General features: G+C 46.9%; 1 protein-coding gene across 2 annotated transcripts in view; it reads right to left on the reverse strand.

Moving 5' to 3' along the window:
• Window positions 1-21,214, reverse strand: part of EVC2 (EvC ciliary complex subunit 2) — a 146,579-nt gene that overhangs the window by 110,739 nt on the left and 14,626 nt on the right. For both annotated transcript variants that reach the window (XM_030800954.1, XM_030800953.1), the window contains exons 3-7: window positions 20,525-20,691; window positions 15,199-15,267; window positions 13,120-13,306; window positions 7,484-7,593; window positions 3,449-3,502 (exon numbers count right to left, since the gene is read on the reverse strand). In XM_030800954.1, coding sequence (XP_030656814.1) covers window positions 3,449-3,502; window positions 7,484-7,593; window positions 13,120-13,306; window positions 15,199-15,267; window positions 20,525-20,691 — 587 coding nt within the window. The remainder of the gene's footprint in view (window positions 1-3,448; window positions 3,503-7,483; window positions 7,594-13,119; window positions 13,307-15,198; window positions 15,268-20,524; window positions 20,692-21,214) is intronic.

The following is a 21,214-nucleotide window of genomic DNA, read 5'->3' on the forward strand; positions in this document are numbered from 1 at the left end:
ACATGGATTTTGGGGTTTCCAATATTTTCTGGTAAGAGTGGCTCTCTGTTTTCAAACTGTCTGTGCAAACAGTGTGGCTTATGCTGAGCACCTGCTTTCCTTCTGGGAGTCTGGAATCTTGGTATATGCCAGGCAGAGAGTGCCTACGTGGCCAGCCCCCAGTGAAAATTCTGGCACTGAGTCTCTAAGGAGCCTCCCTGGTAGACAATACTTCACATGTGTTATCACAACTCATGCTGGGGGAATGAAGCATACCCTCTGTGACTCCGCTGGGAGAGGACTCTTAAAACTTACAGGTGATTTTCTCCAAACTTCTCCCCATGCAACTTTTCCCTGGGCTGATTTTGCTTTGTATCTTTTCATTGTAGTAAGTCATAGCAGTGGGTACAACTACAGGCATGCATCACCTAACAACAAAGAGATGTTCCTAGAAATGCATTGTTAGGTGACTTCCTCATTGTGCAAACATCACAGAGTGACTTACACAAACCTAGATGATCTAGCCTACTACACACCTAAGCTCTATGGTATAATCTATTCCTCCTGGCTACAAACCCGTACAGCACGTTACTGTACTGAATACTGTAGGTAACTGTAATACATGCTAAGTATTTGCATATATAAATAGATCCAAGTATAGAAAAGGTACCAAAGCCTGTAATCCCAGCACTTTGGGAGGCCGAGGTGGCCAGATCACTTGAGGTCAGGAGTTCAAGACCAGCCTGGCCAACGTGGTGAAACCCCATCTTTAATAAAAATAAAAAAACTAGCTGGGTATGGTGGTGGGTGCCTGTAATCCCAGCTACTCGGGAGGCTAAGGCAGGAGAATCGCTTGAATCTGGGAGGCAGAAGTTGCAGTGAGGTGAGAACGTACCACTGCACTCCAGCCTAGGCAACAAAGCAAGACTCTGTCTAAGAAAAAAAGAAAGAAAGAAAAGAAAAATATGTAAAAAAGACAAAAAAAAAATAGGTGTATAGGAAATTTACCGTAACTCGAGCTTGCAGAATTGGAAGTTGCTCTGGGCCAGTGAGTGAGTGAGTGGTGAGTGAATGTGAAGGCCTAGGGTATGACTGTACACGACTATAGACTTTAGAAGCACCGTACCCTTAGGCTACACTACATTTATTTATTTATGTTGAGACAGAGTCTCACTCTGTTAACCAGGCTGGAGTGCAGTGATATGATCCCAGCTCACTGCAACCTCCGCCTCCCAGGTTCAAGCAATTCTCATGTCTCAGTCTCCCGAGTAGCTGGAATCACAGACATGCACCACCATGCTCAGCTAATTTTTTTTGTATTTTTAGTAGAGACCGGTTTAGCTATGTTGGCCAGGCTGATCTCGAACTCCTGGCCTCAAGTGATCAGCCCACCTCAGCCTCCCAAAGTACTGAGATTACAGGCATGAGCCACTGTGCCTGGCCACTAAATTTATTTTAAAAATACATGCTGTGCAGGTTTCTTCAGCAATAAGTTAATCTTGGCTTATGTAATTTTGTATTTTTTATTTTTATTTTACTTTAAGTGCTGGGATACATATGCAGAACGTGCAGGTTTGTTACATAGGTATACATGTGTCATGGTGGTTTGCTGCACCCATCAACCTGTCATATAGGTTTTAAGCCCCACATGTAATTGTCCTTAGCCCCCAACCCCCAACAGGTCCCAGTGTGTGATGTTCCCCTCCCTGTGACTTTATTACCTTTGTAATTTTTTTTTTTTTTAACATTTTGACTCTTTGGTAATAACACAGCTTAAAATACAAACACACTGTACAGCTGTACAAAAATAGTTCCTTTCTTTATATCCTTACTCTGTAAGCTTTCCACATTTTTAAGGTTTTTTTAAAAAAACTTCTTAAACTTGTTTGTTAAAAACTAAGACACACACACATTAGCCTAGTCCTGCACAGCATCAGGATCAATATCACTGCCTTCCACCCTGACACCTTGTCCCACTGGAAGGTCTTCAGGGGGCAATAACAGGCATGGACCTGTCATCTCCTAGGATAACAATGCCTTATTCTAGAATCCCTCCTGACGGACCTGCCTGAGGCTGATTTATAGGTAAGCTTATTTTGGATTTGATCAGTGGAAGGGATACACTCTAAAATAACAATTAAAAGTATGTATAGTAGGCCGGGCGCGGTGGCTCATGCCTGTAATCCCAGCGCTTTGGGAGGCCGAGGTGGGTGGATCACGAGGTCAGGAGATCGAGACCATCCTGGCTAACACAGTGAAACCCCGTCTCTACTAAAAATACAAAAAATTAGCCGGGCGTGGTGGTGGGCGCCTGTAGTCCCAGCTACTCGGGAGGCTGAGGCAGGAGCATGGCGTGAACCTGGGAGGCGGAGCTTGCAGTGAGCCGAGATTGCGTCACTGCACTCCAGCCTGGGCGACAGAGCGAGACTCCGTCTCAAAAAAAAAAAAGTATGTATAGTAAATACATAAACCAGTAACAGTCTTTTAGTATCATTACCAAGTATTATGTTTTGTACATAATTGTATGTGCTAGAGTTTTTATGATTGGCAGCACAGTAGGTTTCACACCAGAATCACCAAACAGGTGAGTAAACGCACTGTGCTACGATGGATGTTACACAACCACATTATCACTAGGTGACAGGAATTTTTCAGCTGCATTGTAATCCTATGGGACCACCTTCATATATGCAGTCCACTGTTCACCAAAATGTCATTATGTGGCGTGTGCCTGTATATGTAAGTCCCATGAGTCAACCTAGAGAATCATCGAACCCGGGGGTGGGTGTTGGGGACCCTGACATTCTAGCCATGGGATCTTGGGCCAATCACTTGACTTTAATGTGCCTCGGTTTCCCCATCTGAAATGGCAGAGATTTTAAAATAGAATCTGTCTCACAAGACTGTGGTAAAGATGACATAATTCCACGTATGTAAATTGCTTAGAATGCTTGGCACCCAGTTTTAAGAAACGTGAAGTGTTATTACCTGGTGAATTAACACTTGGTGAATACATGAAAGAGTGAACATGTGAGCTGCAAATGATTAAACTGAAGAACAGAAATGGAGAAGTATTAATGGTGAACGGCAGAAGCAGAGAGACCCGCCCACAGACTGCAGGCTTTGGGAAGATCTGGGAAAACACAATGTCACCAGCAGCTTGACCTATTGGCAAACACTGGGGATAGGTAGGAGCGTGGCTGGACAGTAGCACAGACAGGCAGTGGAGCTTCAGCCTGTCCCGCCCACAATTCACCTGCCTTGTCCAGGTGGAGGGTCGTCCAGGGAAACCAGTCAGATAGCCTCAGGGCACACGGGGGACCTGAGAGACTGCACAGAGTCCCAGTCTCAATGCGTAACTGGGGGGCCAAGGCCAGCAGCTGGCCACTCCCCATGGCTCCAAGGATAGGCAGGACCCACAAAGCACAGGTGTGTCCTGAGGGTGCTCAGGGCATGTCATGTCTCTTACCGTTATGTTTTCTTCTGCTGTTATGGAAAAAAGTGCTTTCAGCTGTGTTCTGTTCTAGAAAAGGAAAAAAGAAAACACTTTCAGCAACAGTTTGGGGTCTGACACATGGGATAACATTTGGTGTGATTTCCAACCCTCCAAGCCTGGAGCTACAATCAGCCCTAACTGCTGCACAGGTCAGAGCTTGTGAAGGTCTCACCATCGGGGGAAGGGCCTGTGGGGATAGGATCCCTCTCTCCCTACAGGAGGCCGTGTGAAATCCAAACACCAGCTTCACTAACATCCAAAGAAAGTCATGGCAGCATGCCCTTGTGGAGAAATGCTTGGGATTGGGCACTGACTCCAAGCCTGTGACCAAGGCAGGTCACCTCCACTCTCCCAGCGTTTGCCTCCTTCACAAAGGTAGACGGAATCCTGGGCTCTGACTGCACTGCACGTGTTCTTCTCTCACTCAAATGCACTTGATTCTCCAAGCTCCAACCCACTGTGGGTCTATTCCTAATGCTCTCTAATATTCCTCTGCTGAGAAGATACAGGAAACAGAAAAATAAAGTGTGTCATGGTATCCACCTGTCTAACCGCATGGTGACCGAAAAGACCCACCATGAGAACATACTTCTTCCTGGGGGTAAAGGCAGAATAGCTTGCCACTGACAGGCCGTCTATAGGGTGGTGGTTAGAGCCAGGCTCTCTAAGTTCATACAGGACCCCACTGCTCACCAGCAGTTGGACCTTGGGCAATGTATTAGCCTCTCTGTGCCTCTGTTTTCTCATCTGTGAAATGGTAATCATATTCAATTCACAGAATTGCTATGAGGATTAACTTAGGTAATATAGAACCCTGAAGAGTGCCTGGCACTAGGGAGCGCTATAAAATATTACTGCTATTGGTGGCTATAGGTAGTAGTAGTAACATTAGCAGCAGCAGCAGTAGTAGTAGTAGCAGCAATAGCAGGCCGGGAGCGGTGGCTCACACCTGTAATCCCAGCACTTTGGAAGGCCAAGGCAGGTGGATCACCTGAGGTCAGGAGTTCAAGACCAGCCTGGCCAATGTGAAACCCCATCTCTACTAAAAATCAAAAATTAGCCAGGTGTGGTGGCAGGCACCTGTAATTCCAGCTACTCAGGAGGCCGAGGCAGGAGAATGGCTTGAACCCAGGAGGAGGAGGTTGCAGTGAGCTGAGATCATGCCATTGCACTCCAGCCTGGGTGACAAAAGTGAAACACTGTCTCAAAAATAATAATAATAAAATTTTTAAAAAGCAATAGCAATAGTAGCAACAGTATCATTATATAGAACCAGACTGGCTGGGCACGGTGGCTCACACCTGTAATCTCAGCACTTTGGGAGGCCGAGGCGGGTGGATCACCTGAGGTCAGGAGCTCGAGACCAGCCTGGCCAACATGGTGAATCCCCGTCTCTACTAAAAATACAAAAATTAGCCAGGGGTGGTGGTGGGCGCCTGTAATTCCAGCTACTCGGGAGGCTGAGAGAGGAGAATCGCTTGAACCCAGGAGGCGGAGGTTGCAGTGAGCCCAGACTGCGCCATTACACTCCAGCCTGGGTGACAAGAGTGAAACTCTGTCTCAAAAAAAAAAAAAAAAAAAAAAAAAAAAAAAAAAGAACCAGACCTTGGGACTTAGAGCTTGCAGCCCAGTGAGCTCAGCAACCCATGTAATTCTCATTACAGACACAACTAAGGCATTTTTCTGTGACCTGAGCTATGCTCCTCCCAAGGTAGCAAATCCCCTGACCCATGCCCTACAGATGTTATGGCAGCAGCACTAGGAAGCAGTGGGACTTCCCAAATCCACCGTGGGCCAGCAGGTGACCTCATGGAGGCTTCAGAGAAAATCAAAATACCCTAAGTCCTCTTTTCATAGGAGGGAAATGGAACAGTTTTAGAATATGACTCTAAAGAAGAGACACCTCTGAGGCATTCATTCACTTGGCCTTTTCTGTTCTTGAGTTACCTCTGCTTTGGAATACGTACGGTGCCTTGGAGTCTCAGGGTCTCCTGAGCTGGAGCCTGAGGCTAAGTTCAGAGCCCATATTCTAGTACATTCTGCTGTGTTCCCACAGATATGCAGATAGGAGCCTAAAGCGTGCTATCAAAGTTTGTCTTCAACTCTTTGTAAAACATAAATCCTCACTCCAGTAAATGCATGCAGTTACATGTTTTAGTTCCTAGCACGAAGCCAAAACATGGACCAAGTGGGATTCAACGCAAAGTTACTGAGCACCTATTATGTACAGGGTTCTCTTTTTGGCACTGGAGACACTATTGTGAATAGGACACACTAGGTCCCTGGTTTCATGGAGCTGACATTCTAGTGAGGGAGGGAGGGGGTTCCTAAGGGGTAGAGTCAATATCGCAGACAGGAACCAAACAAAGTAACAGACGGGACTATTTCAGGGTGGGGGAGGGGAAGCCACGAGGAAGGTCCTCCTGGAGCATGCAGTGAGCCAGGCTCTGCGGAACCACAAACCTCCCCCTGCCCAAGCCAGCCCGGCCCAGGAACACACACAGCTGGCCAGAAACACACACGGCTGCCCGTGAACACACACGGCTGCCCAGGAACACACACGGCTGCCCGGGAACACACACGGCTGCCCGGGAACACACAGGGCTGCCCGGGGCTTCAGCTCCTGGGGCTCCTGCCTGAGGACATGGAAGTTTCCATTTCATTTCATTCAGAGTTTCTGATTTGCTTTCTGATGCTTACCTTGTCTTTTCCTTATCATTATCTTACCTTATCTTGCTAATTTACTTGGTTTCCTGTCTTTTGAAATTGCTGGGACTTCTTCTGGACCATTTTATCCCTATTTTCAAAAATTTGTCTTTGTTCTCTATTTTTTTTAACTTTATAGTGAATTATTTTCTGGGAGAATTGTCCTTCCCAATAGTTTTATGTAATTTTCTTGTATCTTGTACTTAGCCTCTTTCATGTTATCTAAATTTATCTAAGGTTTTTTGTTCCGTTTTGTTTTCCCCTCATTGCAGCAGAACCGCCACACTGGCCTCGCAGCCTCAGGGTGGAAGGAGGCCTCAGGAGGAGGCTGCAGGGTACAATCTGATTCTGTTATCTGACCCGGGGCAGTCACAGTCATGCTATGAGACGCATCTTCCATGTCCGTGAATAGGGAAGACTTTCTCCAGGGGCTGAAGCCACAATAAAATGACAAAAAGAAGCAGAGCATCATGATCTCCTTGAAGTCAGGGACCACATCTCCTCCAGCCTGTACCGGGGGCGGGCAGCACCCGCCAGGACAGGCAGCCAGCCAGCGTTCACTGCATAAGTGAACCCACCACAGGGGCAATGAGAGATGGGGAGATTCACAGTAATGGTGTCATGGGCCAGACTGTGTTTCCCAAAATTTGTATGTTAAAGTTTGAAGTCCCAGTGCCCTAGGATGTGACTGCATTTGGAGAAAGGGTCTTTACAGAGGTAACAAGGTAAAGTGAGGTCACTAGGCTTGGTCATGGTCTTGTATGCCTGGTGTCCTTATAGAAGAGGTTAGGACAGATGTGCAGCCAGGGAAGGCCTTAGGAAAACACAGGGAGAAGGCAGCCTCCACAAGCCAAGAACAGGTCTCAGAAGGAATCAGCCCTGCAGACACCGTGATCTCTGGCTTCCAGCCTCCTGGACAATACATTTCTGTTGTTTTTAAGTCTAGTCTGTGGTACTTTGTTATGGTAGCCCTGGAAAATTAATAGTAATGGTAACTACCAGTTAGTTGCTTACAGTGTGCAGGACACAGGGAAGAGAATTCACATGTACTGATTACCTATCCTTAAGATAACCTTGTGTGAGGCCCAGAGGGGTTAAGTAACTTAGGCAAAGTCACATGGGCATTACTAAGGGAGCCCGGCTCATGGCAAGGTGTGTGAGACTCCAGGGCCTGTGCCCTTATCTGCTAGGTGACATCACTGAAGGAAGGAAGGAACAGGTCTTCTGTCTGAAGCGTCCCTGTTTCTAAAACAACCTCTCTTGGCAGTGGCAAGACAGAGATTAAAGTGACAAAAGTAATACCCGTGACGAGCTCTGAAAGGTGAGTTGGGCAGGAAGCTTGAGGCTCTCCCCAATCCCGAGGTCTCCAGCCTGGAGCGTGGCTGCGTAGCTGACAGCAAAGGCATCTCCCGCTGTGCAGAGAAAAGCATGCGTGACTCAGGGAGGGCTTGGCCACGCCCCCGGCTGCACCCCACCACACCCCAGACACATCCTGGCCCCTGGCTTCAGTGGTTCCAAGGGAGGTCACCGTGGCAGTGATGCCTGCAGCAAGGAAGCCCTTTGTATTGCACACAGCTGGGTGCAGGGAGGGAATTCTCTGAGTGGTAAACTCAGGAGAGTGAGCTGGGTAGACTCCTGGACTCCCAATCCTGACGTTTCCATTCACAAGTAGGGGTGCACTACCCGCAACAGCGCTGGCTCTCCCAGCCCTTTCTCACTGTGCAGCGCACCTTGAGAGGTGACAGTGTGCTGGCAGTCCTCACAGCCCTCACTCACTCTCAGCACCTCGTCTGCCTGGGCTCCCACTTTGGCGGCACTTGAGAAACCCTTCGGCCCACCGCTGCACTGTGGGAGCCCCTTTCTGGGCTGGCCAAGACCGGAGCCAGCTCCCTCAGCTTGCAGGGAGGTGTGGAGGGAGAGGCGCAACGGGAAATGGGGCTGCACGTGGCGCTTGCAGGCCAGCTGGAATTCCAGGTGGGCGTGGGCTTGGCGGGCCCGCACTCTGAGCAGCCGGCCGGTCCTGCTGACCCCGAGCAATGAGAGGCTTAGCACCCATGTTAGGTGGCGCAGACACGTAAGGTACCACAAGATGGCGACAGTTCCGGGTTCTTCCTCCCTCTCCACACCTGACGCAATGTTAAACCCGCCAAGAAAGACCCAATAAGAAAATAACACCTCCCACTCCCCCGGCTCATACCCAGGCCCGCCCCCCCAGACCCAATCATCAATACCCACGTAGCCCTAAGGGATATAAATATCCCATCCCAACAGCACTCTCTCTGCGCGACCTGACCTGACTCTGCTAATAAAGATCTCTTGACTGTGTTTGGCGTGCTCTGGGTCTGCCTTTACTGTTTCAACCCCGGCCAGTGGCTGTGGAGGGTGTACTGGGTCCCCCAGCAGCACCAGCCCACTGGCACTGCGCTCGATTTCTCGCCGGGCCTTAGCTGCCCTCCCGTGGGGCAGGGCTCAGGACCTACAGCCCACCATGCCTGAGCCTCCCACCCCCTCCGTGGGCTCCTGTGCGGCCCCAGCCTCCCCGATGAGCGCTGCCCCCTGCTCCATGGTGCCTAGTCCCATCGACCACCCAAGGGCTGAGGAGTGCATGTGCACGGTGCAGGAGTGACAGGCAGCTCCACCTGCAGCCCCGGTGCGGCATCCACTGGGTGAAGCCAGCTGGGCTCCTAAGTCTGGTGGAGATGTGGAGAACCTTTATGTCTAGCTCAGGGATTGTAAATACACCAATCAGCACCCTGTGTCTAGCTCAGGGTTTGTGAATGCACCAATCGACACTCCGTATCTAGCTACTCTGGTGGGGCCTTGGAGAACCTTCATGTCTAGCTCAGGGATTGTAAATACACCAATCGGCACTCTGTATCTAGCTCAAGGTTTGTAAACGCACCAATCAGCACCCTGTGTCTAGCTCAGGGTTTGTGAATGCACCAATAGACACTCTGTATCTAGCTACTCTGGTGGGGCCTTGGAGAACCTTTGTGTCAACACTCTGTATCTAGCTACTCTGGTGGGGACGTGGGGAACCTTTGTGTCTAGCTCAGGGATTGTAAACACACCAATCAGCGCCCTGTCAAAACAGACCACTCGGCTCTACCAATCAGCAGGATGTGGGTGGGGCCAGATAAGAGAATAAAAGCAGGCTGCCCGAGCCAGCAGTGGCAACCTGCTCGGGTCCCCTTCCACACTGTGGAAGCTTTGTTCCTTCGCTCTTTGCAATAAATCTTGCTACTGCTCACTCTTTGGGTCCACACTGCTTTTATGAGCTGTAACACTCACTGCGAAGGTCTGCAGCTTCACTCCTGAAGCCAGGGAGACCACGAGCCCACCGAGAGGAACGAAGAACTCCAGACGCGCCACCTTAAGAGCCGTAACACTCACCACGAAGGTCTGCAGCTTCACTCCTGAGCCAGAGAGACCACGAACCCAACAGAAGGAAGAAACTCCGAACACATCCGAACATCAGAAGGAACGAACAACTCCAGACGCGCCACCTTAAGAGCTGTAACACTCACCGCCAGGGTCCACGGCTTCATTCTTGAAGTCAGTGAGACCAAGAACCCACCAATTCCGGACACAACCTCATCCCATAGTAAGTTTGGGTAGGCCGCGCTCAGCCCATCCTGCACGGGAGAGGCTGTACCAGGACTGAAGGCCTTCGCCTGATGTGGCCAGGTGGGTGACAGAGCCTGTCTAACTCTGCCAGTCACTGTTCTCACCTAAGCTTGTCCTCCAATCTGCCTTTCTCCCTAACAGAGTTTACTTATAGCCCTAAAATGCCACAGTATGCCTCATTTCTCAATGTATGCAGACCTCAAATATATATATATATACATATACACACACAAATAATATATATACACACATATATATAACATATACACACACACACATACATATATATATAGTAAAGAGGAGGAATGCTCACTTAGCCTAAGGAATCACTGGCATTTTTGTTTTAAAAATCCTCAACATGTTCATTTTTATTTAAAAACTTTTATTTATTTATTTCTGAGACAGGTTCTATGTTGCCCAGACTAGTCTTGAACTCCCAGGCTCCAGCGATCCTCCTGCCTCAGCCTCCTGAGTAGCTGGGACTTTAGGTGTGGACCATGCCCATCTCATTTTATTTTTATATATCCTAGAGCTAAGATAACGAACGTAAAGTGATAAAGATAATGGCAGTGACAATGACAGTGACAGGTAAGGTAGTCATAGTCAGACCTTCCCCATACAGTGATTTCATCACTCTCCACATGCTGCACCTGCATTAACCCAGCTGATCTCCACACACTTCCCCGAGATGGATGGAGAACATGTGATTTTCTGCAACATACAGAGGAAGAAACTGAGACTGAGAGACAGTGACTGGCTTAGGATCACCCCGCTGATGGACAGGGAGCCACCTGACCCTCTGGGTCCCATCATCTTTTCCCCAAACAACACTGGCTCTAACAAAAGAAAAGCGTGAAATAATAATAATGATGAGGTCAGAATGTCAATGAACTGGGACCTGACTGGTCATTTGATTTTATAGTTATCTACTTATGCTTTGGGAAAAAAAAAAAAAAAAAGTTTCCTGTGCCCCAAGGTGAAAATCAATGTCACATTCCTTGGCATAGTGGTGAGTTCACAGATAAATATGATTTGGACACTGCCCTCAGGGAATGTAGAGCCCAGTAGGTAGAGCTAAGCATGGGCATAAATAACAAGAATGGAGCAACAGGAATAAAAATAACACCAACAGTGGCCGGGCGTGGTGGCTCACACCTGTAATCCTAGCACTTTGGGAGGCCAAGGCAGGTGGATCACCTGAGGTCAGGAGTTCATGACCAGCCTGGGCAACATGGTGAAATCCTGTCTCTACTAAAAATACAAAAATTAGCTGGGCATGGTGGCACATGCCTGTAGACCCAGCTACTTCGGAGGCTGAGGCAGGAGAATCGCTTAAACTCAGCAGGTGGAGGATGCAGTGAGCCGAGATTGTGCCACTGCACTCCAGGCTGGGCAACAAGGAGGAAACTCCATCTCAAAAAAAAAAAAAAAAAGAAAAAAAAAAGAAAAGAAAAGAAAAGAAAAAAACACCAACAAAATACCTCTTAACACCAGGAGCCCAGGAGTACTTTCCACAGCCGGGCTGCGTCACACTGCTTTAACTCCCTTACCCTCACAGCGCCTTCCTAGGTAGGTGTTATTAGCATGCCCAGAGAAGAGATGGAGAGCCAAGGTTCAGACACACGCAGTGTGCACGTGCCAGAGCAGAAGTCCATGAATTCATGTGTGGAAAGTGCCTAGAATAGCACTAGGCTCCAAGCAGGGAAGCAGGAAGGGGCAGGTAATCTCTGTGGAAGTTTGGAGGCAGAGGGGTGACTTTGGGGCCTTCTAGAAAAGGTGACACCAGGGCCAGGTCCCACAGAATAGAGATGATTTGTATATTCAGAGTTGGGGAGAGGTGCTTTCCTGACCCACACAAGAGCAAGAGTAGATGCTAGGAGATAGGAGAAGGGTAGGAAGCTGGGTCTGGCAGGAGCATGGACCATGAAAGATCTGCGGGGAAATGAGATGAGAGACGTGCAGGACCACAGGCTGGAGAGGGTGTTGGACACCTTCCCTTTACCAGGCAGAGTGACTGGGTGACATTGTCTCCTTGATTCAATCTCTACGACTCCACAATGGACTGGTATTCGCACGACCAGAGCACTTCAATAGCTTTCCAGAAGCCATGTAGCTTCTCAGTCACAAGGCTGGGAGTCACCCAGGTCCATCTGAGGCTGTGTCTATGCTCTGCTCGTGGCTCCATGCTCCATGCTTTGAACATGAGTTAAGAATAGCGGATTCATCTTTATATCATTGAAGGCAGGAAAGCACTGAAGGTCACTTAGCTGGGACATCTCATAACAACTTTTATGACATCATTTAAATCAGAGCCAGCAAAAAGGTCACTACTTGTGGGCAAGCTCCACTAGTAGCTTCTGTCAATAATAGCGTGTGAAGGAGGATTCTGAGGCCTTATCTAGGCTCAGAGGGAAGGAGCAGCACAACCGATGAGCAATGTGTGCCGTGAGTACGGAGGCATGGAGTCGGTAAGAGTCCAGGCGTGTGAGAAGCATGACGGTTTAATGGTTACCAGGGTGCACAGGGAAGCCACACTGCCTGAGCTTGACTCAGCCTTGACAGCGGCCAGCCCTACGACCTCGGGCAAGCTTCTCAGCCACTTTAGTCCCAGTCTCTTCACCTGTAATGAGGTCCTACTAAGAATAAAAGATGTCTTTGCCCTCCTAGGGAAACTGAGTTCTGAAGCCATGGTACCAACTGAATCCCAGAATTGGTTTTAAACCTGCTTAATTGACCACTAACAACCCACCTCAGGAAACGAACCTCTGAAAGCCAACCAGTGAGGGTGGCAGAGTCTACAGGCCAACCAAGCAGCCCTGGAGTTACCCCCATGAACATGCTTGAACACACCTGAACACACCTGGACAGCTCAAGAACATGCTACTGAGACGGATGTCAACCCACTCCCACTCTGTCCAGCACAACCCAAAACAAACTCTTCATCTTCCTGAGTGATGATTAATTTTGGTGATCTGAGTGACAGGTATACTGGGGTCCACTGTAAACTCTATCTTTGTGTATGTTTGAAATTTTTCATAATAAAAATTGACTATATATTTTTAAAAATTTCCCGCAACTCTTTCCCCAAATCCAACATCTCTCTAAGATAAATGAGAAATTCAGCTTTTTGGTTACAGATATTGAATGTGGTCTCTTTTTTTGATACTCCAATAGTAAGATCCACTGTGAGGATGAAGAGAGTGAACACGTGTAAGGCTTTAAGAACATGCCTGACCCAGAACACATTCACCTGGAAGTATCTGTACATATTCTCATTTGTCATCCCTGACTTCAGAAGGCTTTGCTGTTACCTTGCAGAAACTTCTTGCTAAAAGCCTGGAATCCTTCCGAGGTCCTGTTTCCGATGGAGTCCCGAATGGTGAGACCAGCGATGCTGTCCAGCAAGAGCAGCTCTGAGAGGTTGGCTGACGAAGGTGTCTTGGTGTTGTTAACAAGCAGCCATATGTGGGCTGTCTGTGCTTCGCTTGGCCCAGACACCTAGGGCAGAAGGAGAAGGCATGAGGGCAGATTTGCTGACAAGTCCAGCTTCCTGAAATGGGGCATGAGCCCAGCCTGTGCACATTAGGCATCCAGGAAGAAGGAGGGTAGCATGGTCTCGCAGACGTTCTGGGAATTTATCAGGCTCTGTATAATTTCAAAGACCCCCAAGAGGGTTTTGACCCACACTTGCCAAGCTGTTGCTTGGAGACAGTTTCAAAGAAACTGAGATGCTGAAATGCAGTGAAATCATCCCTGCAGATAATCTTAGAAGAAAAAATCTCCAAGTGCAGAACCAGTCAGGTTGGGGAGATTGTGACAACCAGCGTTACCAAGCAAACAATGGCTCTTTGGTACTTAGTTATTTTGAAGATTCAGCCTCAGCCCAGGGTCTATGATGGTCATGTGATCTCCAGGAAGGACCTGAGCAGCTCATCTGCCTCTTGGATCATCTCCCACATTCAGGCTTTGCCCAGCATGTGTCTCAATGGCTCTACTGCTGGAAGCCATCCAGTGGCCCATGCAGCAGGCTCATCACCTGGGCTCTGCACTCTTGCCCTGCCTTCCTCTCTAATCTTGTCTCCCAGCCCTCCTGCACCAGCTTCTCCCCAGCTCTGCTGAAATACATGCAGGAGCTGGAAAAAAGAGAAGGAAGCAATGTGTGTGCTGAGATGAGTGAGCTCTGGAATATAAGAAGTGATAAAAGCAAGCTTCACAACTGTGTGTGTAATATACTGCCACCTACATGAAAAAAAAGTTGGGGAGAAAGAAGGTACACGTATGTATACATGCATGTGCACACACTTATAACTGCATGCATATGGCAAAAAAAGTCACTAGAAGGATATACAAGAAACTAACACTGATTGCATCCAGGAAGGCAAACAATGTAGTTGAGGGCCTGTGATAAAATGAGTGTGGCACAGGAAAGGCTTAAATCAGCAGGCCTGGGCTGTCCAAACCCTCCACATTCAAGAGAAAGGACTGGCCCTTCACCAGCTCCTGAGAGCCTGCGGAATATGTTTGCCTGATTACAGTGTGGGTTTTTTTTTTTTTTTTTTTTTTTTTTTTTTATGCCTGGGTCCTTTGATCCACCAGATAGCTGATGCCAATGATTTGTGGTGGGTGCCTTGGACCCTGCTGTACTGAAATGACCTCTGGAGGGGCTGGAGAATGAGTAACTTGAGGTCAGTCTCATGGGTGCTCCATGCCTATGTGACTGAGCCTGAGAAAAACCCTCGACCCCAAGGCTCTAGTGAGTTTCCCTGGTTGGCAAAATTCCATCCGCACTGTCATACATCATTGCTGGGAGAACTAAGCTCCGTCCACACAACTCATCCACTGAGAGAGGACAGCTGGAAGCTCATGCCTGGTCTCTCCTGCGCTCTGCGACATTCACCTTTTTCCTTTCCTGGCTTTAATCTATACCCTTTCTCTGTAATGAACTGTAACTGAGCAGAATGGCTTTTCTGAGTTCTGTAAGTCCTTCTAGAAAATCACTGACCCTGAGGCAGGTGCTGGAGACCCCTGACACAAGGATAATATGTGGGATTAGGAAGGTTAGACCTAAAAAACCTTAAACAACTTTGAAAACTGTCAGGTACCCTATTAATGATTATAATCTGAAACAAAATATACCATACTTTTTTCCCATTCTAAATGATCACTGTGGATTTTTGCTGACAATTATTTAATTATAACAAAAATAATCTCAGTCCTAGGGTTGCCATATGAGATATCAGAGACCTTGCTGTTTGTTCATTGCTCGTGTGTCTAGACTTGTGTAGGTAAGCCCATGATTTATCAGTTCTTAAATACATGACTCTACCAAAATGATCTGGGCAAAATCCAATTATTTTCTCTTCAAATATACAACACCAATGGAAACTTACCAGTGCACATTTCTCAAAAATTACTCCATTCTCAGAAGTCCCTTGAACTTCTCTTGAAATGTCCCCATACTACAATAAAATGTGAAAGTTATTAGAAAATAGAAAATGAGAGATATTTCATGCTATATATATTTAATAAAAGTACAAGATAATGAAATTTTTACAGAGGGTAGAAGGATTACTGCTACTAATCCTTAAGTAATCTTGAAGTCTTATTTTTAAAAGAGCATTAAAGGATTGGAAATTAAAATTTATGGAAAGAAGAATGTGGACATGAGCTTACACCACAGTGTATTCCTGATCTGGGTGCATGTGTGGGACACCTGTTGTCACAGGGCTCAGCCAACCAAGACTGACATACCAGCAAGGGGTATGTGGGCAGACCAGTGAAGATATCATTTTACATGTACCGGGTGCTTCCCAGGTGTGGGCTGACAGTACACTTGTGCACCACGGTGCGCTGGAACAAAGGGCAGTGCGTCTGGGGGCTGGGGGCAGCCTCTCTGTGAGCTTGATCCCTCATCAACATAGGGAATCCCCCCGCAAGCCTTGGCTGCCTCCAGCCCTGCAATGGCTCGGCTTCCTCCAGCCCTGCAATGGCTCCTATGAAAATGTTCCAAAGGAAATCCAGGGCTCATCCATCAAATACAAGCCTCCTGCTGCCCTTGAAACCACAGGTTTCCTTTCCCTTTGACTAATAACAAATATCTGTTCATTTCTGCTCTTGCCATGCTCCGTAGCTACCCCAGGGCCCTGCAGTATCCACACACCTCCTTTAAATGGGACTAGACCCTTACTTCATCAAGGAAGCTCTCCTTGGCTCTCCTTGCTGTGATGACCACATCTTTCCCACTCTCTGCCTTGAGCACCTGTCACCTGCAGTGGAACAAGCTGTATTCTGAGTCATGGACTCTGGTAGCTCTCAGTGATATTAATAATCATATGTTTTATTTTTTATTTTTATTTTTGTAGAGATGGGGTCTTGCTATGTTTCCCAGGCTGGTCTTGGACTCCTGGCCTCAAGTGATCCTCCTGCCTTGGCCTCCCAAGGTGCTGGGATTGCAAACGTGAGCCACCACACTGGGCCTAATAACCATGAAATGTCTGTCATTGGCTGAGGGCCAGGCATGGCACCCATCACTTTACACACACGAGTTCTATTACTCCCATTTTATAGATGAGGAAACTAAGGCTCAGAAAGGTTAGCACTCTTGCCAAAGGTCATGCAGGCAGGAAGCTCGAGACTCTAACCATGCCTGTGTGACTCCAAATCCTGTGATCTTTCCACAACACGCATTCCCTCTCCATGGTGTAACCCTCTCATTGTGTAGAAAATTAACAAAAATGATTATCTCAATAGATGCAGAAAAGGCCTTTGACAAAATTCAACAACCCTTCATCCTAAAAACTCTCAATAAATTAGGTATTGATGGGACGTATCTCAAAATAATAAGAGCTATCTATGACAAACCCACAGCCAATATCATACTGAATGGGCAAAAACTGGAAGCATTCCCTTTGAAAACTGGCACAAGACAAGGATGCCCTCTCTCACCACTCCTATTCAACATAGTGCTGGAAGTTCTGGCCAGGGCAATCAGGCCGGAGAAGGAAATAAAGGGTATTCAATTAGGAAAAGAGGAAGTCAAATTGTCCCTGTTTGCAGATGACATGATTGTATATCTAGAAAACCCCATTGTCTCAGCCCAAAATCTCCTTAAGCTGATTAGCAACTTCAGCAAAGTCTCAGGATACAAAATCAATGTACAAAAATCACAAGCATTCTTGTACACCAATCACAGACAAACAGAGAGCCAAATCATGAGTGAACTCCCATTCACAATTGCTTCAAAGACAATAAAATACCTAGGAATCCAACTTACAAGGGATGTGAAGGACCTCTTCAAGGAGAACTACAAACCACTGCTCAATGAAATAAAAGAGGATACAAACAAATGGAAGAACATTCCATGCTCATGGGTTGGAAGAATCAATATCGTGAAAATGGCCATACTGCCCAAGGTAATTTATAGATTCAATGCCATACCCATCAAGCTACCAATGACTTTCTTCACAGAATTGGAAAAAACTACTTTAAAGTTCATATGGAACCAAAAAAGAGCCCACATCGCCAAGTCAATCCTAAGCCAAAAGAACAAAGCTGGAGGCATCACGCTACCTGACTTCAAACTATACTACAAGGCTACAGTAACCAAAACAGCATGGTACTGGTACCACAACAGAGACCTAGATCAATGGAACAGAACAGAGCCCTCAGAAATAATGCTGCATATCTACAACTATCTGATCTTTGACAAACCTGACAAAAACAAGAAATGGGGAAAGGATTCCCTATTTAATAAATGGTGCTGGGAAAACTGGCTAGCCATATGTAGAAAGCTGAAACTGGATCCCTTCCTTATACCTTATACAAAAATTAATTCAAGATGGATTAAAGACTTACATGTTAGACCTAAAACCATTAAAATCCTACAAGAAAACCTAGGCAATACCATTCAGGACATAGGCGTGGGCAAGGACTTCATGTCTAAAACACCAAAAGCAATGGCAACAAAAGCCAAAATTGACAAATGGGGTCTAATTAAACTAAAGAGCTTCTGCACAGCAAAAGAAACTACCATCAGAGTTAATAGGCAACCTACAGAATGGGAGAAAATTTTTGCAACCTACTCATCTGACAAAGGGCTAATATCCAGAATCTACAATGAACTCAAACAAATTTACAAGAAAAAAACAACCCCATCAAAAAGTGGGCAAAGGACATGAACAGACACTACTCAAAAGAAGACATTTATGCAGCCAAAAAACACATGAAGAAATGCTCATCATCACTGGCCATCAGAGAAATGCAAATCAAAACCACAATGAGATACCATCTCACACCAGTTAGAATGGCCATCATTAAAAAGTCAGGAAACAACAGGTGCTGGAGAGGATGTGGAGAAATAGGAACACTTTTACACTGTTGGTGGGACTGTAAACTAGTTCAACCATTGTGGAAGTCAGTGTGGCGATTCCTCAGGGATCTAGAAATACCATTTGACCCAGCCATCCCATTACTGGGTATATACCCAAAGGACTACAAATCATGCTGCTATAAAGACACATGCACACGTATGTTTATTGCGGCACTATTCACAATAGCAAAGACTTGGAACCAACCCAAATGTCCAACAACGATAGACTGGATTAAGAAAATGTGGCACATATACACCATGGAATACTATGCAGCCATAAAAAATGATGAGTTCATGTCCTTTGTAGGGACATGGATGAAACTGGAAACCATCATTCTCAGTAAACTATCACAAGGACAAAAAACCAAACACCGCACGTTCTCACTCATAGGTGGGAATTGAACAATGAGAACTCATGGACACAGGAAGGGGAACATCACACTCTGAGGACTGTTGTGGGGTGGGGGGAGGGGGGAGGGACAGCATTAGGAGATACACCTAATGCTAAATGACGAGTTAATGGGTGCAGCACACCAACATGGCACATATATGCATAGGTGACAAACCTGCACATTGTGCACATGTACCCTAAAACCTAAAGTATAATAATAAAAAAAAAGAAAATTAACAAAAATGCCATTTTCCAAAGAACACAGGGACAATATGCAACAGCATCAGCCTGCCCAGGCCTCTGATTCAGTTGAGCTTCCATCCACCACACCCACCCTAATGCCTTTTTAACGTGCTGGGACCCTAAGAGAATTTGCCAAAGCCCTCAAGCAGGGATCTGGCTTTCTCTTCTTCTGACCTTCATATAGCATCTTGTAAACAATAACTGATAAATACAGCTTGTGGAGCAAATAAACACAGAAGAGACGACTGAGTATGGAGGGTGCTGCCTGGTGAGGTGACGAGTTACCTGCAACTGGAGAGGACTGGAAAGAACAATGAGTACTGTAGCGGGTTCAGAGATGGCCCCCAAAGGGCATGTCTGTGTTCTGATCCCTAGAACCTGTGCATGTGTCCTTCTTTGGGAAAGAGGTCTCTGAAGATGTAATTAAACTAAGGCTCTCAAGAGATCATCCTGGACCGTCCAGGTGGGGCTGACATCCAATGACAAGTGTCCTTATAAGTGGTACATGGAGAAGACACAGACACGGAGGAGGCCAAGAACAGATGGAGGGAAAGAGTCAAGCGATCCAGCCACAGCCAAGGAAGGCCTGGAGCCACCAGAAGCTGGAAGAGGGAGGAGGATGCTCCCTTAGAGCCTGCAGAGGGAGCGTGGCCCCGCCAGCACCTTGCTTCCAGACTTCTAACCTCCCCAGCAGCGAGAAAATACATTCCTGTTGTTTTCAGCCATGCTGTTTGTGGTCACTTGTTACAGCAGCCCCAGGAAATTAACATCACTACTTAGCAGGGAGCCCGAAAAAGGGCTCTTGGCCATCGTAGCTCATTGGCCAAGCTCAACGGTTCTCATACCACGTTAAGTCACTGAACCCACGTTACACAAAACAGAACAGAAAACACAGCAAGAGCATGGAGCTCTGCCACTTCTACCTGTGGGACATGGAACTAGTTTCTTAATCTCTCTCATCCTCAATTTCCCATCTGTAAAATGAGAATAAAAATATTACTGTTTAAGAAACTCGGCTGGGCGCGGTGGCTCACACTTGTAATCCCAGCACTTTGGGAGGCCGAGGCGGGCGGATCACGAGGTCAGGAGATCGAGACCACGGTGAAACCCCGTCTCTACTAAAAATACAAAAAAAAAATTAGCCGGGCGTGGTGGCGGGCGCCTGTAGTCCCAGCTACTCAGAGAGGCTGAGGCAGGAGAATGGCGTGAACCCGGGAGGCGGAGCTTGCAGTGAGCCGAGATTGCGCCACTGCACTCCAGCCTGGGCGACAGAGCGAGACTCCGTTTCAAAAAAAAAAAGAAACTCATAATGAGGCTCAAGTGAGATTATACATAGAAAGTGCTAAACCCAGTGCCCAGCCCATAGTAAATGCTTGTGAAATGCTCACTGCTCTTATGGACACAGTCATCTTTAATAGCTGGGAGTCACTCGGTCTGGTTAAAGCACAATCCAATCCCTGCTTCAGAAACACCAGATGAGGTAGCCTAATGCTGAGTCAAACCTCCTCTCCATCTAAATACCGTATGTTGTGTAGCAGAAACAGCACCTTGGAAAAATAAATGGATTTGCTCCCCAATGATAACTATATTTAGTGAAAGATGAGGAATAGGGTTTTTTTAAGCAACAAAAGCCTGTGCCATTTTATACATAGCCCAAAATTGGTTTCTTTCCAACTTCTGGTATTTGTGTTAAAGTATTGAACTTACTACTTACCAGGTGGTGTGTTATAGGAGACTCTCTTTTAAATAAGTTCTTCTTAGGCCAGGAGGGTATAAAAGCAAATAAGGAATGAGCCCATGGCCCACTAGAGGCTGCAGAAGTTGAGAGTGGGATAAAGACTTCCCTTTTCTTGTCCAATTTCATTCCAAGTGGTGCTTCCACTGCAAAACAGCAACACGCACGTCTTATATAATGTGGAAAGACAGTAAGACATAGAGCTTAACCTCTAATAACAGACTACAGGGTACATGGAAGGCACCTGGAAGATGTTTGCTGGGTAAGTAAGTTAATGAATGAATGAATGATATCATCTCTTTGCCAGGAAAATGAGACATGCTCACTGGGACGCTACAGAACTTAAGAAGAGCATTTTTCAAAGCCTCATCTCCTTACCTGGGTTGGGCGGCCCCACTAGGAATCAGAACCGCTGGGCAAGAATGGTGCCTGGGGTGATTCTTGCACACATGACATTAGACAGCCCTGGGCTCGAGTCCTGGCTCTGCCCCTCCAGCTGTGAGTCCTTGGGCATAACCTCTAACCTCTCTATACCTCGGTTTGCTTAATTCTAAGGCAAACAGCATAGGTCTCACCTCACTAGGTCCTTCTGGGCACCTGCCTACTGCAGAGTAAGCCCTCAGTGACCACCACCAACCACCATCCTAAAGAGGATGTGTGCATGGCCAG

Source organism: Nomascus leucogenys, chromosome 20 (genome assembly GCF_006542625.1).
Source record: "Nomascus leucogenys isolate Asia chromosome 20, Asia_NLE_v1, whole genome shotgun sequence".
Taxonomy (NCBI): Eukaryota; Metazoa; Chordata; class Mammalia; order Primates; family Hylobatidae; genus Nomascus; species Nomascus leucogenys.